The sequence below is a fragment of the Mauremys mutica genome, chromosome 1 (genome assembly GCF_020497125.1).
Source record: "Mauremys mutica isolate MM-2020 ecotype Southern chromosome 1, ASM2049712v1, whole genome shotgun sequence".
Lineage (NCBI taxonomy): Eukaryota > Metazoa > Chordata > Testudines > Geoemydidae > Mauremys > Mauremys mutica.
Window position 1 is genome coordinate 206,066,633 of NC_059072.1, and position 19,116 is coordinate 206,085,748.

The 19,116-nt window shown below is 40.8% G+C and overlaps 1 protein-coding gene across 1 annotated transcript in view; it reads right to left on the minus strand.

Moving 5' to 3' along the window:
- PRDM15 (PR/SET domain 15) overlaps window positions 1–19,116 on the minus strand; it is a 54,168-nt gene that overhangs the window by 32,553 nt on the left and 2,499 nt on the right. Inside the window, exons 2-5 of the mRNA XM_045002541.1 lie at window positions 10,183–10,228; window positions 6,686–6,779; window positions 3,617–3,770; window positions 904–1,156 (exon numbers count right to left, since the gene is read on the minus strand). Of these exons, the coding sequence (XP_044858476.1) occupies window positions 904–1,156; window positions 3,617–3,770; window positions 6,686–6,779; window positions 10,183–10,219 (538 nt within the window). The 5' untranslated portion in view covers window positions 10,220–10,228. The remainder of the gene's footprint in view (window positions 1–903; window positions 1,157–3,616; window positions 3,771–6,685; window positions 6,780–10,182; window positions 10,229–19,116) is intronic.

Below are 19,116 nucleotides of genomic sequence, written 5' to 3' on the forward strand. Positions count from 1 at the left end.
CTTGAGAAACATCCTGGGGGACCAAAACTACTTTGCCAGAATGACCTAAATACCAATCAGCTTTACGGCATTTCAGGTTGCCTGCTGCACTGTCAAGAACACAAATTACCAAGCACACTGATGGTGCCGGCACATCACTAAGCAATCATGGCTACATTCATAATCCTGGAAATTCTTCTCAGCCCAGGAACCACACTGTATATTCTCTACTAAACAGCAACAGTAACACTTCTGCAAAAGTTGTGTTTTTATGGCTACAGAAATGTAAAGGTAGAAGAGAATTGAGGGGGAAATTATTATTTATATTACCGTAGCACAAAGCATAGAAGCTTTAACATCTGTTTAAAGAACTCTAACAAAGCTGTCGACCGTCCTTTGCAGAAGCTCGAGTAACCATGTGGAACAAAAGCTCAGTTTGAACTCATCTCCTTGTTTCAGAGCTCTACATAAGACTTCCAAAGGCGCATGTAATTGCTCCCAATTGTACAACACCCCATGGCAAGAACAGAAAGCTTCATTGCAATTAAAAGAAAAGACAACTGCTTCTCAGGTGATCTATTTATGTGTTTGCACTGTGCTGACATTTGAAGAAACATTTTGATGAAATTACTGATTCTGCAGCTAACGACCAGGCCTCCAGTCTTGGGTCTCAAGCTGCTGCAGAATCAAATTAGGAAGTGCATCTTTTTTTAAAGACTCAGATACCTCTTGGTGCAGAACTTAGGCTTCTTTCTTGTAGGGCAGAAATGCATCTGAGTCTCCAATTTTTTACACAATTTACAAATTCAGGACCAGATCCTCCAAGGTACTGAGCACCCTCAACTGCCACTTAGCTCAGGAGGATGATCAGCACCTCATTGGACTGGGCCTTTAGGGAAGAAGAAAAAGGCCCCCAAAACGTACCATTGGCAATACTAGTGACCTGCTTCAGCACTGGCTTTTCCATTTTTTTGGCGTAAAAAGCTGCATACCACACTCGCAGCTCAGTTCCTGGTGGGATGTCCCGGGAGGTGGTGAAGTAAATATCACTGTCATGCTGGAAGGCAGTCAGGTTCTGGTGTTCATATTCAGTGGCTGCTCTCACCATCATCATCCAATTGCAGTCATCTTCATTAGAGGTATCAAAATAAACCAGGGGCCCGTCCTTCTGGAAAACCTGTGAGCCACCCATACAAACAAAATGTAAATACATACAAACACAATAATAAATTAGGGCTGTCAAGCGATTAAAAAAATTAATCATGATTAATTGCGCAATTTAAAAAATTAATTTTGATTAATCACACTGTTAAACAATAGAATACCATTTATTTAAATATTTTTGACGTTTTCTATATTTCCAAATATATTGATTTCAATTACAACACACAATACAAAGTGTACAGTGCTCACTTTATATTTATTTATTACAAACATTTGCACTGTAAAAAAAATAGTTTTTTTCAATTCACCTAATACAAGTACTGTAGTGCAATCTCTCTTTATCACGAAAGTTGAACATAAAAATGTAGAATTATGTACAAAAAAATAACGGCACTCAAAAAACAAAACAATGTAAAACTTCAGAGCCTATAAGTCCACTCAGTCCTACTTCTTGTTCAGCCAATTGCTCAGACAAACAAGTTTGTTTATATTTGCAGGAGATAATGCTGCCCTCTTCTTGTTTACAATGTCACCTGAAAGTGAGAACAGGTGTTCGCATGGCACTGCTGTAGCTGGCGATGGAAGATATTCAGTGCTACATGCGCTAAAGATTCATATGTCCCTTCATGCTTCAACCACCATTCCAGAGGACATGCATCCATGCTGATGACGGGTTCTGCTTGATAATGATGCAAAGCAGTGAGGACCGACGTGTTCATTTTCATCATGAGTCAGATGCCACCTGCAGAAGGCTGATTTTCTTTTTTGGGAGTTCAAATTCTGTAGTTTCTGCATCAGAGTGTTGGTCTTTTAAAACTTTTGGAAGCATGCTCCACACCTTGACCCTCTCAGATTTTGGAAGGCACTTCAGATTCTTAAACTTTGGGTCGACTGCTGTAGCTATCTTTAGAAACCTCACATTGGTACCTTCTTTGCATTTTGTCAAATCTGCAGTGAAAGTGTTCTTAAAATGAACAACATGTGCTGGGTCATCATCTGAGACTGCTATAACATGAAATATATGGCAGAATGCAGGTAAAACAGAGCAGAAGACAGACAATTCTCCCCCAAGGAGTTCACTAATTTAACTAACACATTATTTTTTTTAACGAGCATCATCAGCATAGAAGCATGTCCTCTGGAATGGTGGCCGAAGCATGACGGGGCATATAAATGTTTAGCATATCTGGCACGTAAATACCTTGCAACGCCAGCTACAAAAGTGCCATGTGAATGCCTGTTCTCACTTTCAAGTGACATTGTAAATAAGAAGTAGGCAGCATTATCTCCTGTAAATGTAAACAAACTTGTGTCTCTGAGCATGGCTGAACAACAAGCAGGACTGAGTGGACACATAGGCTCTAAAGTTTTACACTGTTTTGTTTTTGAGCTCATTTATGTAATAAAAGAAATCTACATTTGTAAGTTGCACTTTCACAATAAAGGGAACCCATTATAGTACTTGTATGAAGTGAATTGAAAAATACTATTTCTTTTGTTTATCATTTTTACAATGCAAATATTTGTAATAAAAAATAATATAAAGGGAGCACTGTCAACTTTGTATACTGTGTTGTAACTGAAATCAATATATTTAAAAATGTAGAAAAAATCCAAAATATTTAATAAATTTAAATTGGTATTCTATTGTTTAACAGTGCGACTAAACTGTGATTAATCGCAATTAATTTTTTTGAGTTAATCGCATGAGTTAACTGTGATTAATTGACAGCCCTATAACACATCATTGTTGTTAATAATAAATAAGACTCTGTATTTTGTGCCTTGATGGTGCCTTTCATCCATGGGTCTCAAAACGCTTTAGAAACAAAGTAAGCCTCGACACTCCTTTAAGGTACGCCTCACATATGCTTTCAGATGTGTAAACTGAGGCACAAAGACTTGCACAAGGTCACAAAGAAAGCTAGTGGCAAAGTGGGAGAAGATCCCAGGAGTTCTGACTCAAAGTAAGCTGCTTTCGCCTCTAGATCACAATTCCTCCCTCAAAACAGAAATGTCATTTAATTTGTTTACCTATCAAGGGTAAGGGAAAAAATCCTGAACACTTCTTACCCTTGAATTTGGTTTCTAGATCTTTATTGCTGAATCAGATATTACTGTGAAGGGAAGAATGGATTGAAACACCCGAAGTAGTTTTTCACTGGAACTTTTCAAGGGGAGAGAACGAAACAAAAATGAGAAAGAAACAAACTTTTTTTCTGGATGTTGTGTAAACAGCACCACCACATCTTATGTTCTTGTCAAGGCAAAAGCATACTGGCTTTTGTGATTACCTGTTAGAGAAGTGGGATCAAATCGAACCCTTCATTAAAAATACTAAGCACCCCACAGTTCAATATCTGACTCCAAGTTTTGAACCCGTCTCTACTTATCAGCTTCTTTACATCATTTGTAGGTGACGACTTTAAAACTAACTTCATGTCAGTATCATTTTGCTGGTGCCATACTGTACCTTCAGTGGAAATGCTGACTCCTTTTCCAGTTTGGCAACTCTCTTGGATTCAAATGGACCAAACTGGGTACGTTTGACAAGCTGCGTCACTGCAAATACTCCTTCAGTCCCATCTTCTAGTTGTCTGATCTCCAGATTGGAAGGAAGGGATGACCTATTGAAAACAAAAATGAGAGAATCGAAATATCATGTAAAGAAGCTGTGCAGAACACAATTCTTGCAATGTCCAAACGAAAGCAGTACCCATTTCTCAATGCTGCAATGACAGGAGGTTGTTATGCTGAATAAAACTAGTTTCCATTGGAATTTAAATTAAAAAAAATGGAAACATTTCTACTGAGCTTCAATTATATAAAAGCTGATTTTTAAAATAATTTTTTTTTTGGTCCAAATCTGAGCACCAGTATCTTTTCAAAGATCATTTGTTTTCAAGATATTTTCCTCTTTAATCAGAATCCTGTCTCCTTTCTAAATCCAGAGGTTAGCAGTAGCTTTCCTTCAGATTATAGATGCCTTGGTCATTGATGCCTCACCATTTTTCCAAATCTGTTTTTAAGGGGACCCGTACCCAAATGTGACACACATTTAAAAATAACTTCCTGTGAGGAGAGCCACCATGCAGTTTAGGTAATAGTTGTATGGGAACTTGATGTAAGAGACTGTAAGCCATTCTCCATTGTTCTTCAATACTGGTGTAACAAACAGAAGAAAAATATGTTGGTGTAAGAAGCCTAAGCATGCATTTATATTCAAGTGTTGCAGCCACACCCAGTAAATCTGTTTTCCTATTTAACTTATTGTGGCCCAAATTTTAGCCATAGAAATGGGGAGGGGGGACTGTCTTTTTCTATACTATCCCCCTTCCAGCCCCTCATGGATGCCCTCAGTGAGAGCTGCGCTGACATGGCTTTGTAGAAAGGAGACCAGGGAGGGGCTGCTCTCCACAATACCATCCCTTCCTTTGGGCTCAGATTTCCTCATGCATATCTGGGCAGCAAATACTACCGCTAGTGCTGTCATTGCCTCCCACTAAGCGGTGCTCCTCACCTGCAGGGGGACTGAGGCAATGGCAACTCAGCTCCAGTGACAGCTGTGTTACAAGAAAGAAAAGCCAGCAAGTTCCTTTCCCTCCATGCTCCCAAGTTCTGCAGATGTGTGGGGTTGGTATAGGGCAGAGCTTCCAAAATCCATGCCCCTCTCCCTCCTCAATAACTCACCTCAGAAGGGAGGGACGGGGCACATGGGGCAATTCAAAGTTTCTCCCCCCCCCCCAGATTCCTCCCATGTGTTTTCCCACTGGAGGAGTGATCTGACCCCGTGCATTTATAGAACTTTAACCTTCAAAAGTCAAATTTGGCCCAAATATAAGTTTTATAAAAGCAAGCTGTTACAAAGCCTATGCGCAAGGGAAATGGTTTCCAAACATTTTTAAAATTCCAATTAAGTCAAGTTTATAAAAAGACAAACGTTCCCCTGCATTGCTAGCTACGCAACTTCTCAATACGGCTCTAGTGCATGAGAACCTGAGAATGAAATTGGCTAGAAACCAACTATAAACAGAGGTGAATCTGACCAGTCTATTTTCACTGTCAAGGCTGAGAGAAATACAGAGAGCAAACCAATTAAACTTTTAGTGAAAAGCAAAGGAGAGTTTTAAAAGCAGTTTTAATATCCTAAGAGATCATGTTGTTATAAGAGAGGAAAGGACGTTTGTTAGAATGGTGATCTTGTGGTTAAGTCACTGGACTGGTACTTAAGAGATCTGTGTTCCAGGCCCAGCTCTGCTGCAGACTTCCCATTTGACCTTAGGCAAGTCAATCTCGCTCAGCCTCAGCTCCCTAAATGTAAACCAGGGATGGCAATATTTCTCCCACCCATTGCCTATCTTGTTTATTTAGACTGCAAGCTCTTCAGGACAGGGACCATCTCAAGATGTCTTATAATACATTTCTACAGTGACATCAGCTGGGTTATCTAAGCATTACTGTCATTGCTGGTGATATGAGGGGGGTGTTCGTCCACCAGAGGCGCTATGAAGAAGAGAAAGTTGATATGGACAGTTTAGCTCTCAATGAGTCAGTTTGGTAGTGATCAAACATTCACTGCATTGCCCCCCTGCTGTACGTTAGAGATCAGTATCCTCCTCTGATTTCCTGTGTTCCTACCATGTGTCAACAGCCATTATAAGTGAACTCTCTTTCCCCTAGCAAAAAATCAAACATTCTACATCAGAATATAATTCCAGATGGAAACATTTAATGCTTCAATATAAAGTTTACTCTTCAATTTTGTTTTATCCTATTCCTAAATCTAGAGGGGGGGAGGATAGCTCAGTGGTTTGAGCATTGGCCTACTAAACCCAGGGTTGTGAGTTCAATCCTTGAGGGGGCCACATAGGGATCTGGGGCAAAAATTGGTCCTGCTAGTGAAGGCAGGGGGCTGGACTCAATGACCTTTCAAGGTCCCTTCCAGTTCTAGGAGATTGGTATATCTCCAATTATTACCTTTATTACTTAATTTGTTAATTTCTTTTGGGGAGCATAAATACTTCTGCTATTTTATTATAGACCTAGATTAACTGACAGAACTGGGACTGATGATCACTCTTTAGAAGATTTACAAAGATGGAACTGTTCCCAAGTTTTGCCTCTCACAGTAGAGGAATTACAGAGGCAGTGCAAAGCTGTGTAACTCTTATTAACACCACTGGGAAATTCCCATGAACCATTTTGAATTTTGAAAATGTAGTGCAGCACTTGTAAGGAGGAGGAACGGGATAAATGTCAAAGATTTTCAACCAATATAGGAAACAAGTCTCCACCAAAACTGGTACTATCTGACTCCTCTGCTGGCAATCTCAGAGTTGCCAAGGAATGCATGAACAGACTCTCTTAGTCCTTGATTCAGGAAATCATTTAAGCATGTGCTTCAATTCTTTGTTTACTTGAGGCTGTATCTGTTTTGTCCACAGAGGACTTCATTTTTCAGCTGTCAGTCTGGCACCTTTCACAAAGACGAAATTCTCTTTAAAAAACGAACAAGCCATATAATCATTCTAAAGTTACTTACCTTGCCCTGCTCAACACAAAGGAGTCTTTGACTGTCACCACTGGGCCCAGCTCAGGACACTCCGAATCATGGTACTGACCACAATCTTCGCACCCTGTAAGTAAACAGCACATAGAGCTGCAAAGTAAATGCTGTTCTTGGGCAGTGCTCTCTCAGTCAACAGCCAGACAGAAAATTCAAACACCAAACTAATGACATACAATAAAGTAGTAATTTTTACTGCCCCAAAGGATATACACAATTGAATCAAAGGTAACATTCAACATATACCTAGGACTACCAGAAGACACTTTAAAAATGTAAATATTTTCCTGAAGAAAATATTTGCTAAACAAAACTCTAGTAAATATTTTGTTTAAAGGCAGGAGGATTTAAAACAACGACTGCGCTACTCTCTCTCAGCTAAAAAAAATCCCTATTTTGTTCACTGGAGCCAGGGGTTTAAAACGCAGAGTCAAAATCTGATGGGCTTTCAGAGACGGGGGTGAAATCCTGACCCTACTGAAATCCATAGCAAAACCGCCATTGGATTTCCCCCTGGGTACCAAGCTCTGCCCACAGTTGTACCTGTGCAACCCTCCCTTGCAATGTGTATGGCTGGGGGGGAAATTTGGCACTATGGAAACAGCTCCTCTGGATCTCTGGTCCCTTTCCAATATAATCTGGCAATTCTTTATTACAGGGCAAAATAATACAAGCTTTCAGTTCCCCATATCTGACTTTTATTTTAAAATACTGTAAGTTATCCAGGGCTAAAGGGATCCCAAGAAACAATCTTTAGCCCTGAATAATGATAAAGTAAGAGTCAATTTAAGGACTAATTGAAACATACATTTCTATGTCATAAAAAGTTGTCAAAATGTTACTGTGAAGCCAGTTGATTGGATAGGGACAAGAAGTCATCACAGAGGGGATATTCCCCAGCTGCCAAATTCTACTTCAAGTCAAACGTGGGGAACCTTGAGGATTTCAGTAAGGTTGCACAAGTATATTATTACATCCATGTTTGTAAATTAACATGATGCAGAATTTAATTCCAGACTGTAGCTAGTGAGACAGAACACCTTGCTTTTACAACGGGAAACCAAACTCTCACCAGCAGGGTTCATGTCTGTGAAACTTACATGGCACTTCCTTAAAGGATTTGCTGTAGCTGTAGCTTTCACTCAATGATCAGCATTGGAATTAAGAGTGCCTGAAACTTGTGCAAAGATAGCACACAATGTACAGCCTGGGGCTCTCCACATTTCTTATTGTCCAGCACTATTTAGGAGTACAAGAAGCATATATAATTTTCTTTAATCCTTTGGTGGATGAACAATCATCAAAGTGGGGAATGCTAGTGTTTTCTGACATATGTCTCTGAAGTCTACAGAATCTGTACAGGATGCCTCATACCAGAGTCTCCCCTGAATCGGAGTGCTCACCATATGTGAGACTTAAGGGCCTATGACCACAGAAGAAATACAAAGTCAGACACAAAGAGATAAACCGTAGATTTCTCTAAGGGGAGTGTATACGATTTGGCTTTAGCAGTGAAGATGCCTTTCAAAATTGAGTTTATGTCAGAAGAATAACTCTAATCAAGTACAAACCTTGATATTTTGCATTTTTATAGTGCTTTTTATTCAAGGATCTCAGAGCACTTTGCAAACAACTAGTCTCAGTAACATATGAGGTGGGTATTACATCCATTTTGCAACTGTGTAAACTTTGGAACAGTCACTGGGAGAGTTATGAACAGAACATATGAAGTCTGCTTCCAATTCCCAGCTCTAATCACTAGACTACAACTCCCTCCACGGCATATTCCTATTACCTAATGATGGCTCAGTCCTGCTCCTACTGAATTCCAAGACAGAATTCCCTGCTCCCACTGAAGTCGAAGTATGGGACTTTACATGCATCTTTTCAGTCATACATGCTTAGTTTGCTGTCAGAAGGGAAAAAGTGTCACTGCAGTTGGCACTGCAAAGTCATCATAATTGCTGAAGAGCCACCGCATATTATATTTGGCCTCAAGTTTACCAACACGACTGTCAACCCTTATTTCTGGTGATGCAGCATGGAACAGAAAGAGGCAGCCACAATTTTCAGGCCCCAAACTGAGCACGTAAGAGCTGGCGTTTTAGAAACAAGTTGCCTGGCTTATAAACTGAGGTAACTGGATATGAAACTCACTGATGGTCAGTAACTATGGAAGCCCACAATGTCAGGTCTAGAAATTCACTTTTCTGAAACAGAAGCGGCCCATAAATTCTGTGGAAAAATCTCACATAGGAGGCAAGAAACTTCATGAATTCAACCATCTTGTCCCATCTGGGGTTGAGGGAGGGGAGTTGTTTGACATACACCAACTGTGGAACTGGCAAGATAACTGCCCCCCTGAAACCCATAATGATCAGAGCCTTTTTCTCTGCTTTCTGGTCCTCTCCAGCGTCTCCAGCTCTTCTGAGGAGGGGCAGGGGAAAAAGGCTCACTCTGGAGTTGAACAATCCAAGTAAGACTATAGCAACTGAATCAGCATTACTGTTTGGGGGGGAACCCGAGCAAATTTTGGAAAGCGAGAAGATGTCGCAGTCAGTCCCATCCTGACCTTTGGAGCTCCAACCCTGAAGGGCACCTACAGAGACTGCGAGGGAAAGGGACTATAACACATACCATCAAGGCAGCACTCTCTGCTCTTGATCTCCCCACGCCAGATAGATCATGGTCTCGTCCACTTATGGAAGTGCAGCTCATTGGTGAGCGTGTGTTCCAGTTCCACCTCTCTGCCATATCCACAGAGGATGCAATACTGTCACAGCCCCCACTAGAGAGTCTTGACTCTTTAGCCCAAGCTGTAGCAGCTCAAGCTTTTAACTCTGGAGCTCCTCAGTTCCTTCCCCAGTGTGTCAGCAGTCACCTAACCTAAAGAAACAATTTAGCCATGGAAGACCTTTAGGCTTTTAGGATATGTCTACACTGCAGTTAGACACCCACGGTTGGCCCATGCCAGCTGACTTGGGCTCGTGGGGCTCAGGCTAAGGGGCTGTTTAGTTGCGGTGTAAACATTCGCGCTCCAGCTGAGCCACAGCTCTGGGATCCTCCCATCTTGCAGGGTCCTAGAGCCTGGGTCCAAGCCTGAGCCCGAACATCTGTACTGCAGTTAAAGAGCCCTTAGCCTGAGTCCCGTGAGCCTGAGACAGCTGGCATGAGCCAGTCACAGGTGTCTAATTGCAATGTAGACATACCCTTAGTCGCTTGGAGGCTAGCAATTAAAAAGCTGAGCTACTAATTCATATCTAGCCACTTCTTGCATTTCCCAACAAAAAACTGAGAATCTGTATTCTTAACTTTAGTGTGATTCCCTCCACGCTGCCATAAACTATTCAGGTTTCCCTTAAATAATCACCTTTGGGAAAACAATATAAGAGTAAGATGGTTTGAGCGTTAAAATTAATGCTCTCTAAATACACGTCACATTATGACTCCATCATTATTCTTCTAGTACTTACAAATAAACATGGTCTCATCGCTGCCATCCTCTGCCATTTCTGAAACCTGTCAAAATACAAAGGAAAAAAACTGAGCATAATGTAAATGCTGCTTCCTGACACAGTTTTAAAGTGCAGATCTAATGAAAGAGTTACCTACTGAGTGATAATATTAACTGACCCCAATGCGTGTGCAAAGAGACTACTGAACCCTAGCAGAGTATATCATTCATAGAATGTAAAACACAAATTAAAGTGGTTAATGATCCACTAATGTCCATATTAAGGGTGATGTCAGGTGCCTTGCAAGACCCCTCCTATGATAAATATCATGCTTTTCCTAACCACTCTGGTTCATGCAGTTTTTTTAATGAAAAGAACAAATACATTATTTCAATCCTTATACAAGCATTTATGAACAAACAGTTCACACCAGCTCATGCACTATCACACCTTTACAAGCAGGCACATAAACACACTCTAACTTTTTCTTTTATTGTCAAGTATTTTTTCCCTTCCACATAATGGCTCACTATGGATAGACACCCACTAAACAACGTGGAACTTTTATTCCATTTCACTATAAACTGACTTTCTCTCTGAGTTTACTCTAAGTGCACTCCACTGTACATTGCAACAGCACCTGTTAGTAATGTGTCAGCTAAGGCAAGGTTCACAGAAAAGGGGGCAGAACCGTTTTAAGTGTGCACCAACTATTCAGAAACTCATACCCTCTATCATCTAGACAGTACAGCACATGGTGCATAACATCACACAATGAGCTCAGATCCCACACAACATGAAGTGTCAAGTTGAGCATGAAGTAGAAGACTCATTTCTCAATGCCTTTGCTTCACAAGCCTGAAATGAGGTCTGCCAGCTTTGATGTGGTGCACAGTCACGTCACATCATTCCTCCCTCCACCTGCAAATACCGTTCTCATGAGCCAGAAGGATGTCGAAAATGACAAGAATCCGTAACGCGAATCCTATGTTCACTAGGAATATTGGAGACAGCAAGCAGAATGGAGAAATGCTGCAATGTGAATCCCAATGCTCAAGTCACGATGCTGGGTTTTTTGGTCATGGGACACAGAGCTAAGGAGCTGGGACTCTAAAAACTGCAACCCCAGATGTGGAAGACTGATTTTATTTGATTTATTTTTGGGTATTACAGAACAACAAAGGAAAAACTCTATTTGAGAGAGGAAAGTTACTTCTTTGATACACAACAACCACAAGCTTGGGTTAAATTTTGGTGGCTGTAAATCACATATGCCTTTGCACATCTGGTCCAGAGAGGTAGCGTGCTTTGATGGAGAGGATGCAGTATTATTATTACTGGGAGCCCCGGTCATGGATCAGGATCCCCTGGTGGTAGACGCAGTACAAACACAAAAAAAAAAGACAGTCTCTACCTCAGAGAGCTTACAATCTAAGTACTGGGAGTTAGGAAACGCACAATCTAGTCCGAGCTCTGCCACTGACTTGTGCGATGGGTCTTACTCAAGTCACCTGACCTCTATGCAAACAAGTTTCCCCTCACCAGGGAATGAAGCTAAGAACCCGTACCCTCACTTCTAAAGCACTTCGAGTGTTAATGGATGAAAATCTTTGAATAATTACTTCTCACTGATGTCTAAATAACCTAAACTGTCAATGGCCGGTTGTTATAACTGGGCCCTATATTTTGTTAGTGATTATCTGGGGTTCACAGCAAAAAAATGGGCAAGCACAAACAAGGTCAGGAAGATCATTTCTCTCCCAACTCCGAGAGGTCATTCTGGTCCTGTAGTGACATATCCAGAGGCATAAGGAAGAGAAGCAGAACCCCCAAACAAGGGACAGGCTCTTCCCAGCGCTGTAGTGGGAGAGGAGGCGGCAAAATCATTAGCAGAAGAACTAAGGAAGGAGAGAAAGAGGCTGGATGCATTTGAGAGAGGATAAACGCAGAAGAATGAGAGATTAAAACTGCAGACAGAGGGAGGAAGGAGAAAAACTAAAGACACACCCAGCAGATGGTGATAAACAGCAAAGCTAGTCTGATCTGAGAATCGAAAGATCTTCAAGCTGCCATAGGAAACGCTCACCAAAGATACATCTAGCACAGCAGTCACCCAGGTTCACTGTGAGGCAGAGACCCACCCCCCCTTGACAATGGAAACACTGTCCCTTCTTGTACAAACCAGATTTCTTAAAAATTCATGCTTCATGCACTTTGCCTGTCCAGCAAACAGAAATATCCAAGAACCATCTCAGAGTCACCAGCGCTTGCTTCTGAATGGCGCAATAGTCATTCTGGGTGATGGCTCCTAAAATGCGCACAGGATAAGCATGCAAGCTCCATCAGGGCAGACAAATAAACAGTGACAAGTTTTTAAAGTGCTTGTACACAAATGCTAGAAGTCTAAATAATAAGATGGGTGAACTAGAGTGCCTCGTGTTAAAGGAGGATATTGATATAATAGGCATCACAGAAACCTGTGGAGTGAGGACAATCAACAGGACACAATCATTCTGAGGCACAAAATATATCGGAAGGACAGAACAGGTAGTGCGGGGCGGGGGTGGGGGGAGTGGCACTATATGTGAAAGAAAATGTAGAATCAAATGAAGTAAAAATCTTAAATGAATCCACATGTTCCATAGAATCTCAATGAATAGTAATTCCATGGTCTAATAAGAATATAACAGTAGGGATCTATTATCGACCATCTGATCAGAACAGTGATGATGAAATGCTAAGGGAGATTAAAGAGGCTATCAGAATAAAGAACTTAATAGTGGGGGATTTCAATTGATCCCCATATTGACTGGGTACATGTCACCTCAGGACAAAATGCAGAGACAAAATTTCTCGATACTTTAAATGACTGCTTCTTGGAGCAGCTGGTACAGGAACCCACAAGGGGAGAGGCAATTCTCAATTTAGTCCTGAGTGGAGCGCAGGATCTGGTCCAAGAGGTAACTATAACAGGACCGCTTGGAAATAGTGAGCATAATATAACGACATTTAACATTCCTGTGGTGGGAAGAACATCTCAACAGCCCAACACTGTGGCATTTAATTTCAGAAAGGGGAACTATGCAAAAATGAGGAGGTTAGTTAAACAGAAATTAAAAGGTACAGTGACTAGAGTGAAATCCCTGCAAGCTGCATGGACACTTTTCAAAGACATCATAATAGAAGCCCAACTTAAAGGTATACCCCAAATTAAAGAACACAGTAAAAGAATTAAAAAGAGCCCACATGGCTTAAAAACCATGTAAAAGAAGCAGTGAGAGATAAAAAGGCATCTTTTAAAAAGTGGAAGTCAAATCCTAATGAGGTAAATATAAAGGAGCATAAATACTGCCAAATTAAGTGTAAAAATGTAATAAGAAAAGCCAAAAAGGAGTTTGAAGAACAGGTAGCCAAAAGCTCAAAAGGTAATAATAAAATGTTTTTTAAGTACATCAGAAGCAGGAAGCCTGCTAAACAACCAGTGGGGCACCTGGACGATCAAGATACAAAAGGAGCACCTAAAGACGACAAAGTCATTGCGGAGAAACTAAATGAATTCTTTGCTTCAGTCTTCACACCTGAGGATGTTAGGGAGATTCCCAAACCTGAGCCATACTTTGTAGGTGACAAATCTGAAGTGTCATTAAAGGAGGTTTTGGAATTAACTGATAAACTTAACAGTAACAAGTCACCGGGACCAGATGGCATTCACCCAAGAGTTCTGAAAGAGCTCAAATGTGAAATTGCGGAACTACTAACTATGATTTGTAACCTGTCCTTTAAATCAGCTTCCGTACCCAATTACTGGAAGATAGTTAATGTAACACCAATATTTAAAAAGGGCTCTAGAGGTGATCCCGGCAATTACAGATCCGTACATCTAGCATCAGTACTGGGCAAATTAATTGAAACAATAGTAAAGAATAAAATTGTCAGACACATAGAAGAACATAAATTGTTGGGCAAAAGTCAGCATGGTTTCTGTAAAGGGAAACCGTGTCTTACTTATCTATTACAGTTCTTTGAAGGGGTCAACAAAGATGTGGACAAGGGGGATCCAGTGGACATAGTGTACTTAGATTTCCAGAAAGCCTTTGACAAGGTCCCTCACTAAAGGCGCTTACGTAAATTAAGTTGTCATGGGATAAAAGGGAAGGTCCTTTCATGGACTGAGAACTGGTTAAAAGACAGGGAACAAAGGGTAGGAATTAATGGTAGATTCTCAGAATGGAGAGGGGTAACTAGTGGTGTTCCCCAAGGGTCAGTCCTCGGACCAATCCTATTCAACTTATTCATAAATGATCTAGAGAAAGGGGTAAACAGTGAGGTGGCAAAGTTTGCAGATGATACTAAACTTCTCAAGATAGTTAAGACCAAAGCAGACTGTGAAGAATTTAAAAAAGATGTCACAAAACTAAGTGATTGGGCAACAAAATGGCAAATGAAATTTAACGTGGATAAATGTAAAGTAATGCACATTGGAAAAAATAACCCCAACTATACATACAATATGATGGGGGCTAATTTAGCTACAACTAATCAGGAAAGAGATCTTGGAGTCATAGTGGACAGTTCTCTGAAGACATCCAGGATGTTAGGAATCATTAAAAAAGGGATAGAGAATAAGACAGAGACTATCTTATTGCCCTTATGTAAATCCATGGTACGCCCATATCTTGAATACTGTGTACAGATGTGGTCTCATCTCAAAAAAGATATACTGGCATTAGAAAAAGGTTCAGTGAAGGGCAACTAAAATGATTAGGGGGTTGGAACGGGCCCCATATGAGGAGAGATTAAAGAGGCTAGGACTTTTCATCTTGGAAAAGAGGAGACTAAGGGGGGATATGATAGAGGTATATAAAATCATGAGTGCTGTGGAGAAAGTGAATAAGGAAAAGTTATTTACTTGTTCTCATAATATAAGAACTAGGGGCCACCAAATGAAATTAATGGGTAGCAGGTTTAAAACAAATAAAAGGAAGTTCTTCTTCTCACAGAGCACAGTCAACCTGTGGAACTCCTTGCCCGAGAAGGTTGTGAAGGCTAGGACTATAACAGGGTTTAAAAGAGAGCTCCATAAATTCATGGAGGTTAAGTCCATTAATGGCTATTAGCAAGGGTGGGTAAGGAATGGTGTCCCTAGCCTCTGTTTGTCAGAGGGTGGAGATGAATGGCAGGAGAAAGATCATTCGATCATTATCTGTTAGGTTCACTCCCTCTGGGGCACTTGGCACTGGCCACTGTCGGCAGGCAGGATACTGGTCTGACGCAGTATGGCCATTCTTATGTTCTTATCAACAGCCCTACCATGTAAGTGAGGCCAACTCGTGCTCAACTCTTTCTATTGAGCCTCAGGGATAAATTAAATAAATTAATGGAGATATCCTATCTCCTAGAACTGGAAGGGACTCTGAAAGGTCAGTGAGTCCAGCCCCCTGCCTTTACTAGCAGGACCAAGTACTGATTTTGCCCCAGATCCCTAAGTGGCCCCCTCAAAGATTGAACTCACAACCCTGGGTTTAGCAGGCCAATGCTCAAGCCACTGAGCTATCCCTCCTCCCTTTAAGACTTCCCTGCAATTCACACTCCTAGCACAATAGCCCAAGCTGCAGACTTGCCAGTATCACATATATGTACCAGAAAGCAATATCTGATATTTCCTCTACAGCTCTCAGCCGTATTGATGATCACTGAAACACAGGGTCAGCTCTGCAGAGATACTAAACATGTTCTTCCTCCTGAAATCAAGAAGCTACTTCCAATCAATTAGGCACAACATTGTTTCATTACCAAGTGGATCTGAGCTAACACTCCACTGGGCAAGTTCCATAGCAAGAAAGAGGACCAGGTGAGCCGCTATCGTCCGGTCACTCAGACTCCTCCTGGATCTGTCCTCCAGGCAACATCCCCCTGGGACGATAATCTGGATATCCACAGTCTCCTTATGAATTCCACCAAACACCACTTCCAACCACTGCCACTCATTCAAGCTTTAATGAAATGTGCTTCCAATGCAGTGGTTCTCAACCCACAGTCCAATCCGTACACAGCTGCAGCCCATGTGACATCCTCAGGGCCATACACATAGTATGTATATTGCCTAGATGCAGCCCACATAACACACAGAGAGCTGCATATGTAGCCCACAATGGTAAACAGGTTGAGAACCACTGTTCTAGTGTAAAGAAACCCACACAGCTTCTCTGTAGTGTGCTCAGTGCTGACAATGGCTGTGACACTTGTGGAATTCTAGGTTATACATAGTCTGTGCCCTTGCAATAGTTTCCATACGTCATGTGGATGGGTCCTAAAGTAATCCCTAGAGAATTGGGCTGAGACTCATTGATGTGGCACACAGCCTGTGTCAGACTTGTTGTGCAAGTAACTCTGGCTCCAGGATTATCAGAATGGCATTTTTCACAAACAGCAGAATAAATCAAAACATGTTTTTGATAATAATGAGGCTGCAGATGTGTACTGTTGTGGAAGAACCAAAACTGCTATTTGCTTTGGGAAAGTGCAAGTGATTTAACAGAGAAAGGGGAGAACACGGTAACATCATAATGCTACCCTTTAAGGAGATGAGGATAGAAAACAAGAGGTCACCCCAATACACTTAATTAATTAATTGATAAGAAGGTACCAACTCTCAGTAAACGTTTTACATCAACTTAATGTCCATCTTTCTAAACAAGTGTTTTTGTTTCCTACACAGCATGATTTCTGATGCACGAGAGGTCTTTTCAGCAAGTTTAGCACAATAATACAGTAGATCATGTTGAGCAAAGACAGAACAGATAATGCAATATGTATAAGGTTTCTGATTTTAGGGTTTCACCAACACACACCAATGAAACACTTAAATAAATTGCTGTTTATCCCATGAACACCAGAAAAACACCAGAAATGGTTACTCAATTCATGTTGACATCACCCCTTTCCAAGTGCAGTTTGTTTATACAGGCAATGTACCTGCTCCCTAGCTTGTATCTAAGGCAGTGGTGGACAACCTGTGGCCCATCACAGTAATCTGATTGCAGGGCGCAAGACACTTTGCTGACACTGACTGTCCGCAGGCACCACTGGTATAGTCTGCTGGGGTGCACTAAAGGTTCCCTAGTGCGCTTTAACATAGTGTTTTGGAAACAGTACTACATATATGTACAAGGAGAAAGCCCCTCCCAAAAAACAATTTTGGACATCTACATGGAACTCAAAACTTGCTAAAAATAAGCCCTGAAAAATTAAATTAAAAAATCCTGAAAACCAGAAGCTGTAATTATGTATCAAGTAGACTCAAAACTGCTGTGTAAATATATCCATTGGGAGTTAGCTAATAAAATTTGCTAAATGAAACACCTCAGGTGCAGAGAGAGATCTCAAAGACTACTGTACATTACTATATGCACTCTCATGATACAGATTTCTGTCTAGTCCTCTACAACTTTGTTTTTTCCAAATTCGAAGAAGGAAGCGTAACCCTACAACTGGATTGATGATTCTTCTTTGCATTCACATAGAACTTTTCAGGCAAGGACCTCAAGGGTCTTTGCAAACCTGAAGTAAGTTTTCATAATACCCTTTTGAAATATGTGTTATTACACCCCTTTAACACATAGGTAAATGAGGCCTGAAGAGGTGGAAAAACTTGTACAAAGTCACACTGTTTGGCACAGCTGAAGATAGAACCCAGTAGTTGTTACTCCCAGTTTCTGCTCTAACCCTGAGACCATGTTCATTTCCTCCCTAAGATACTAACATTTGTACTAGCAGAGAAATCTGTTAAGTTACTCATTCCACTGGACATAGTTATCTGCTTGTACAGATGATGATAAACTTCTGTGAAGCCCAACGACATTGATAGGAATAGTACAGTGGTGACTAAGCAAATGAACAGCAATGTTCCCATCACTATGCATGAGGAGTTCTGCAAATATCGTTTCAGCTAAGGGGACAATGGCCATTAGATCACAGGTGCAGAGTGTACTCTCGGCAATGGGGGAAAGAGCAGGACAGTATATCCTTTAAGTAGAAAGGGCGAGGAACTCACATCAGCTTGATAGGTGATTTTTGACTTATCAACCTGCACTTGTTTTGGAGGTCAAGAAATGATGTGTGAACAGCCAAGTTTCTTTACCAAATTATCTACACCAAGGAGCATACGAGTTCTGTCAGCCCACAAACAGCAAGCTATCATCAGCTTGATATACGGTACTTTAAATATAACAGTTAGTGAAGAGAATCTGTTGGTTTGTCCCTTCAGTTACCAATATACATAACTATACTCAAGTGATAAATAGCATTCTATAAATAATTATATGTTAAAATCAGTTAAGATTTTGCAAATAAATGGGAGAATTTTACCCAACCCTCAAATGTTTGCAGCATTACTGTAATAATCATCGGCAGATTATAAATGTAGGTGATGCCTATTTTCTGATTTTATACCTAACTGAGCAATTTTGTATGTAAGCAAGAGCTCTAAGCACATAACCAGGTAAACTCCCCTTTTCCAATTGTACTAAGGCTCCGATCCTGAAAGATTTTCCATATGCATGAACTATAAAATCCACGTGGAGCCTCATTGAAGTCAGCCTCACTGAGGGTGTATACAGGCACATGGTGCAAGTTGCACAATCAGAACCTACGCATATAAATTGCACTTATAAAAATATTTCCATTTATCTGAGCAAAGGAGAGTGAGTGCACATTGTTACATATTTAAAACACAGAGTTGGAAAATGTAGGTCATAGTGGCAAGATGCACACTTCTGGTTTCACAAATTGAACTGGTAACCTAGATAAAAAGGGAAACAATATAATTTTTTAAAACTCAAGCGTAAGATGCATAGACGCAAACCTTTAATTCTGTCTGAATTTATGAGGATACCTGTCATCATGAAAACAAATGAGGATGAGAGTGTATGATACAGGTTTCCCTTTCTACAT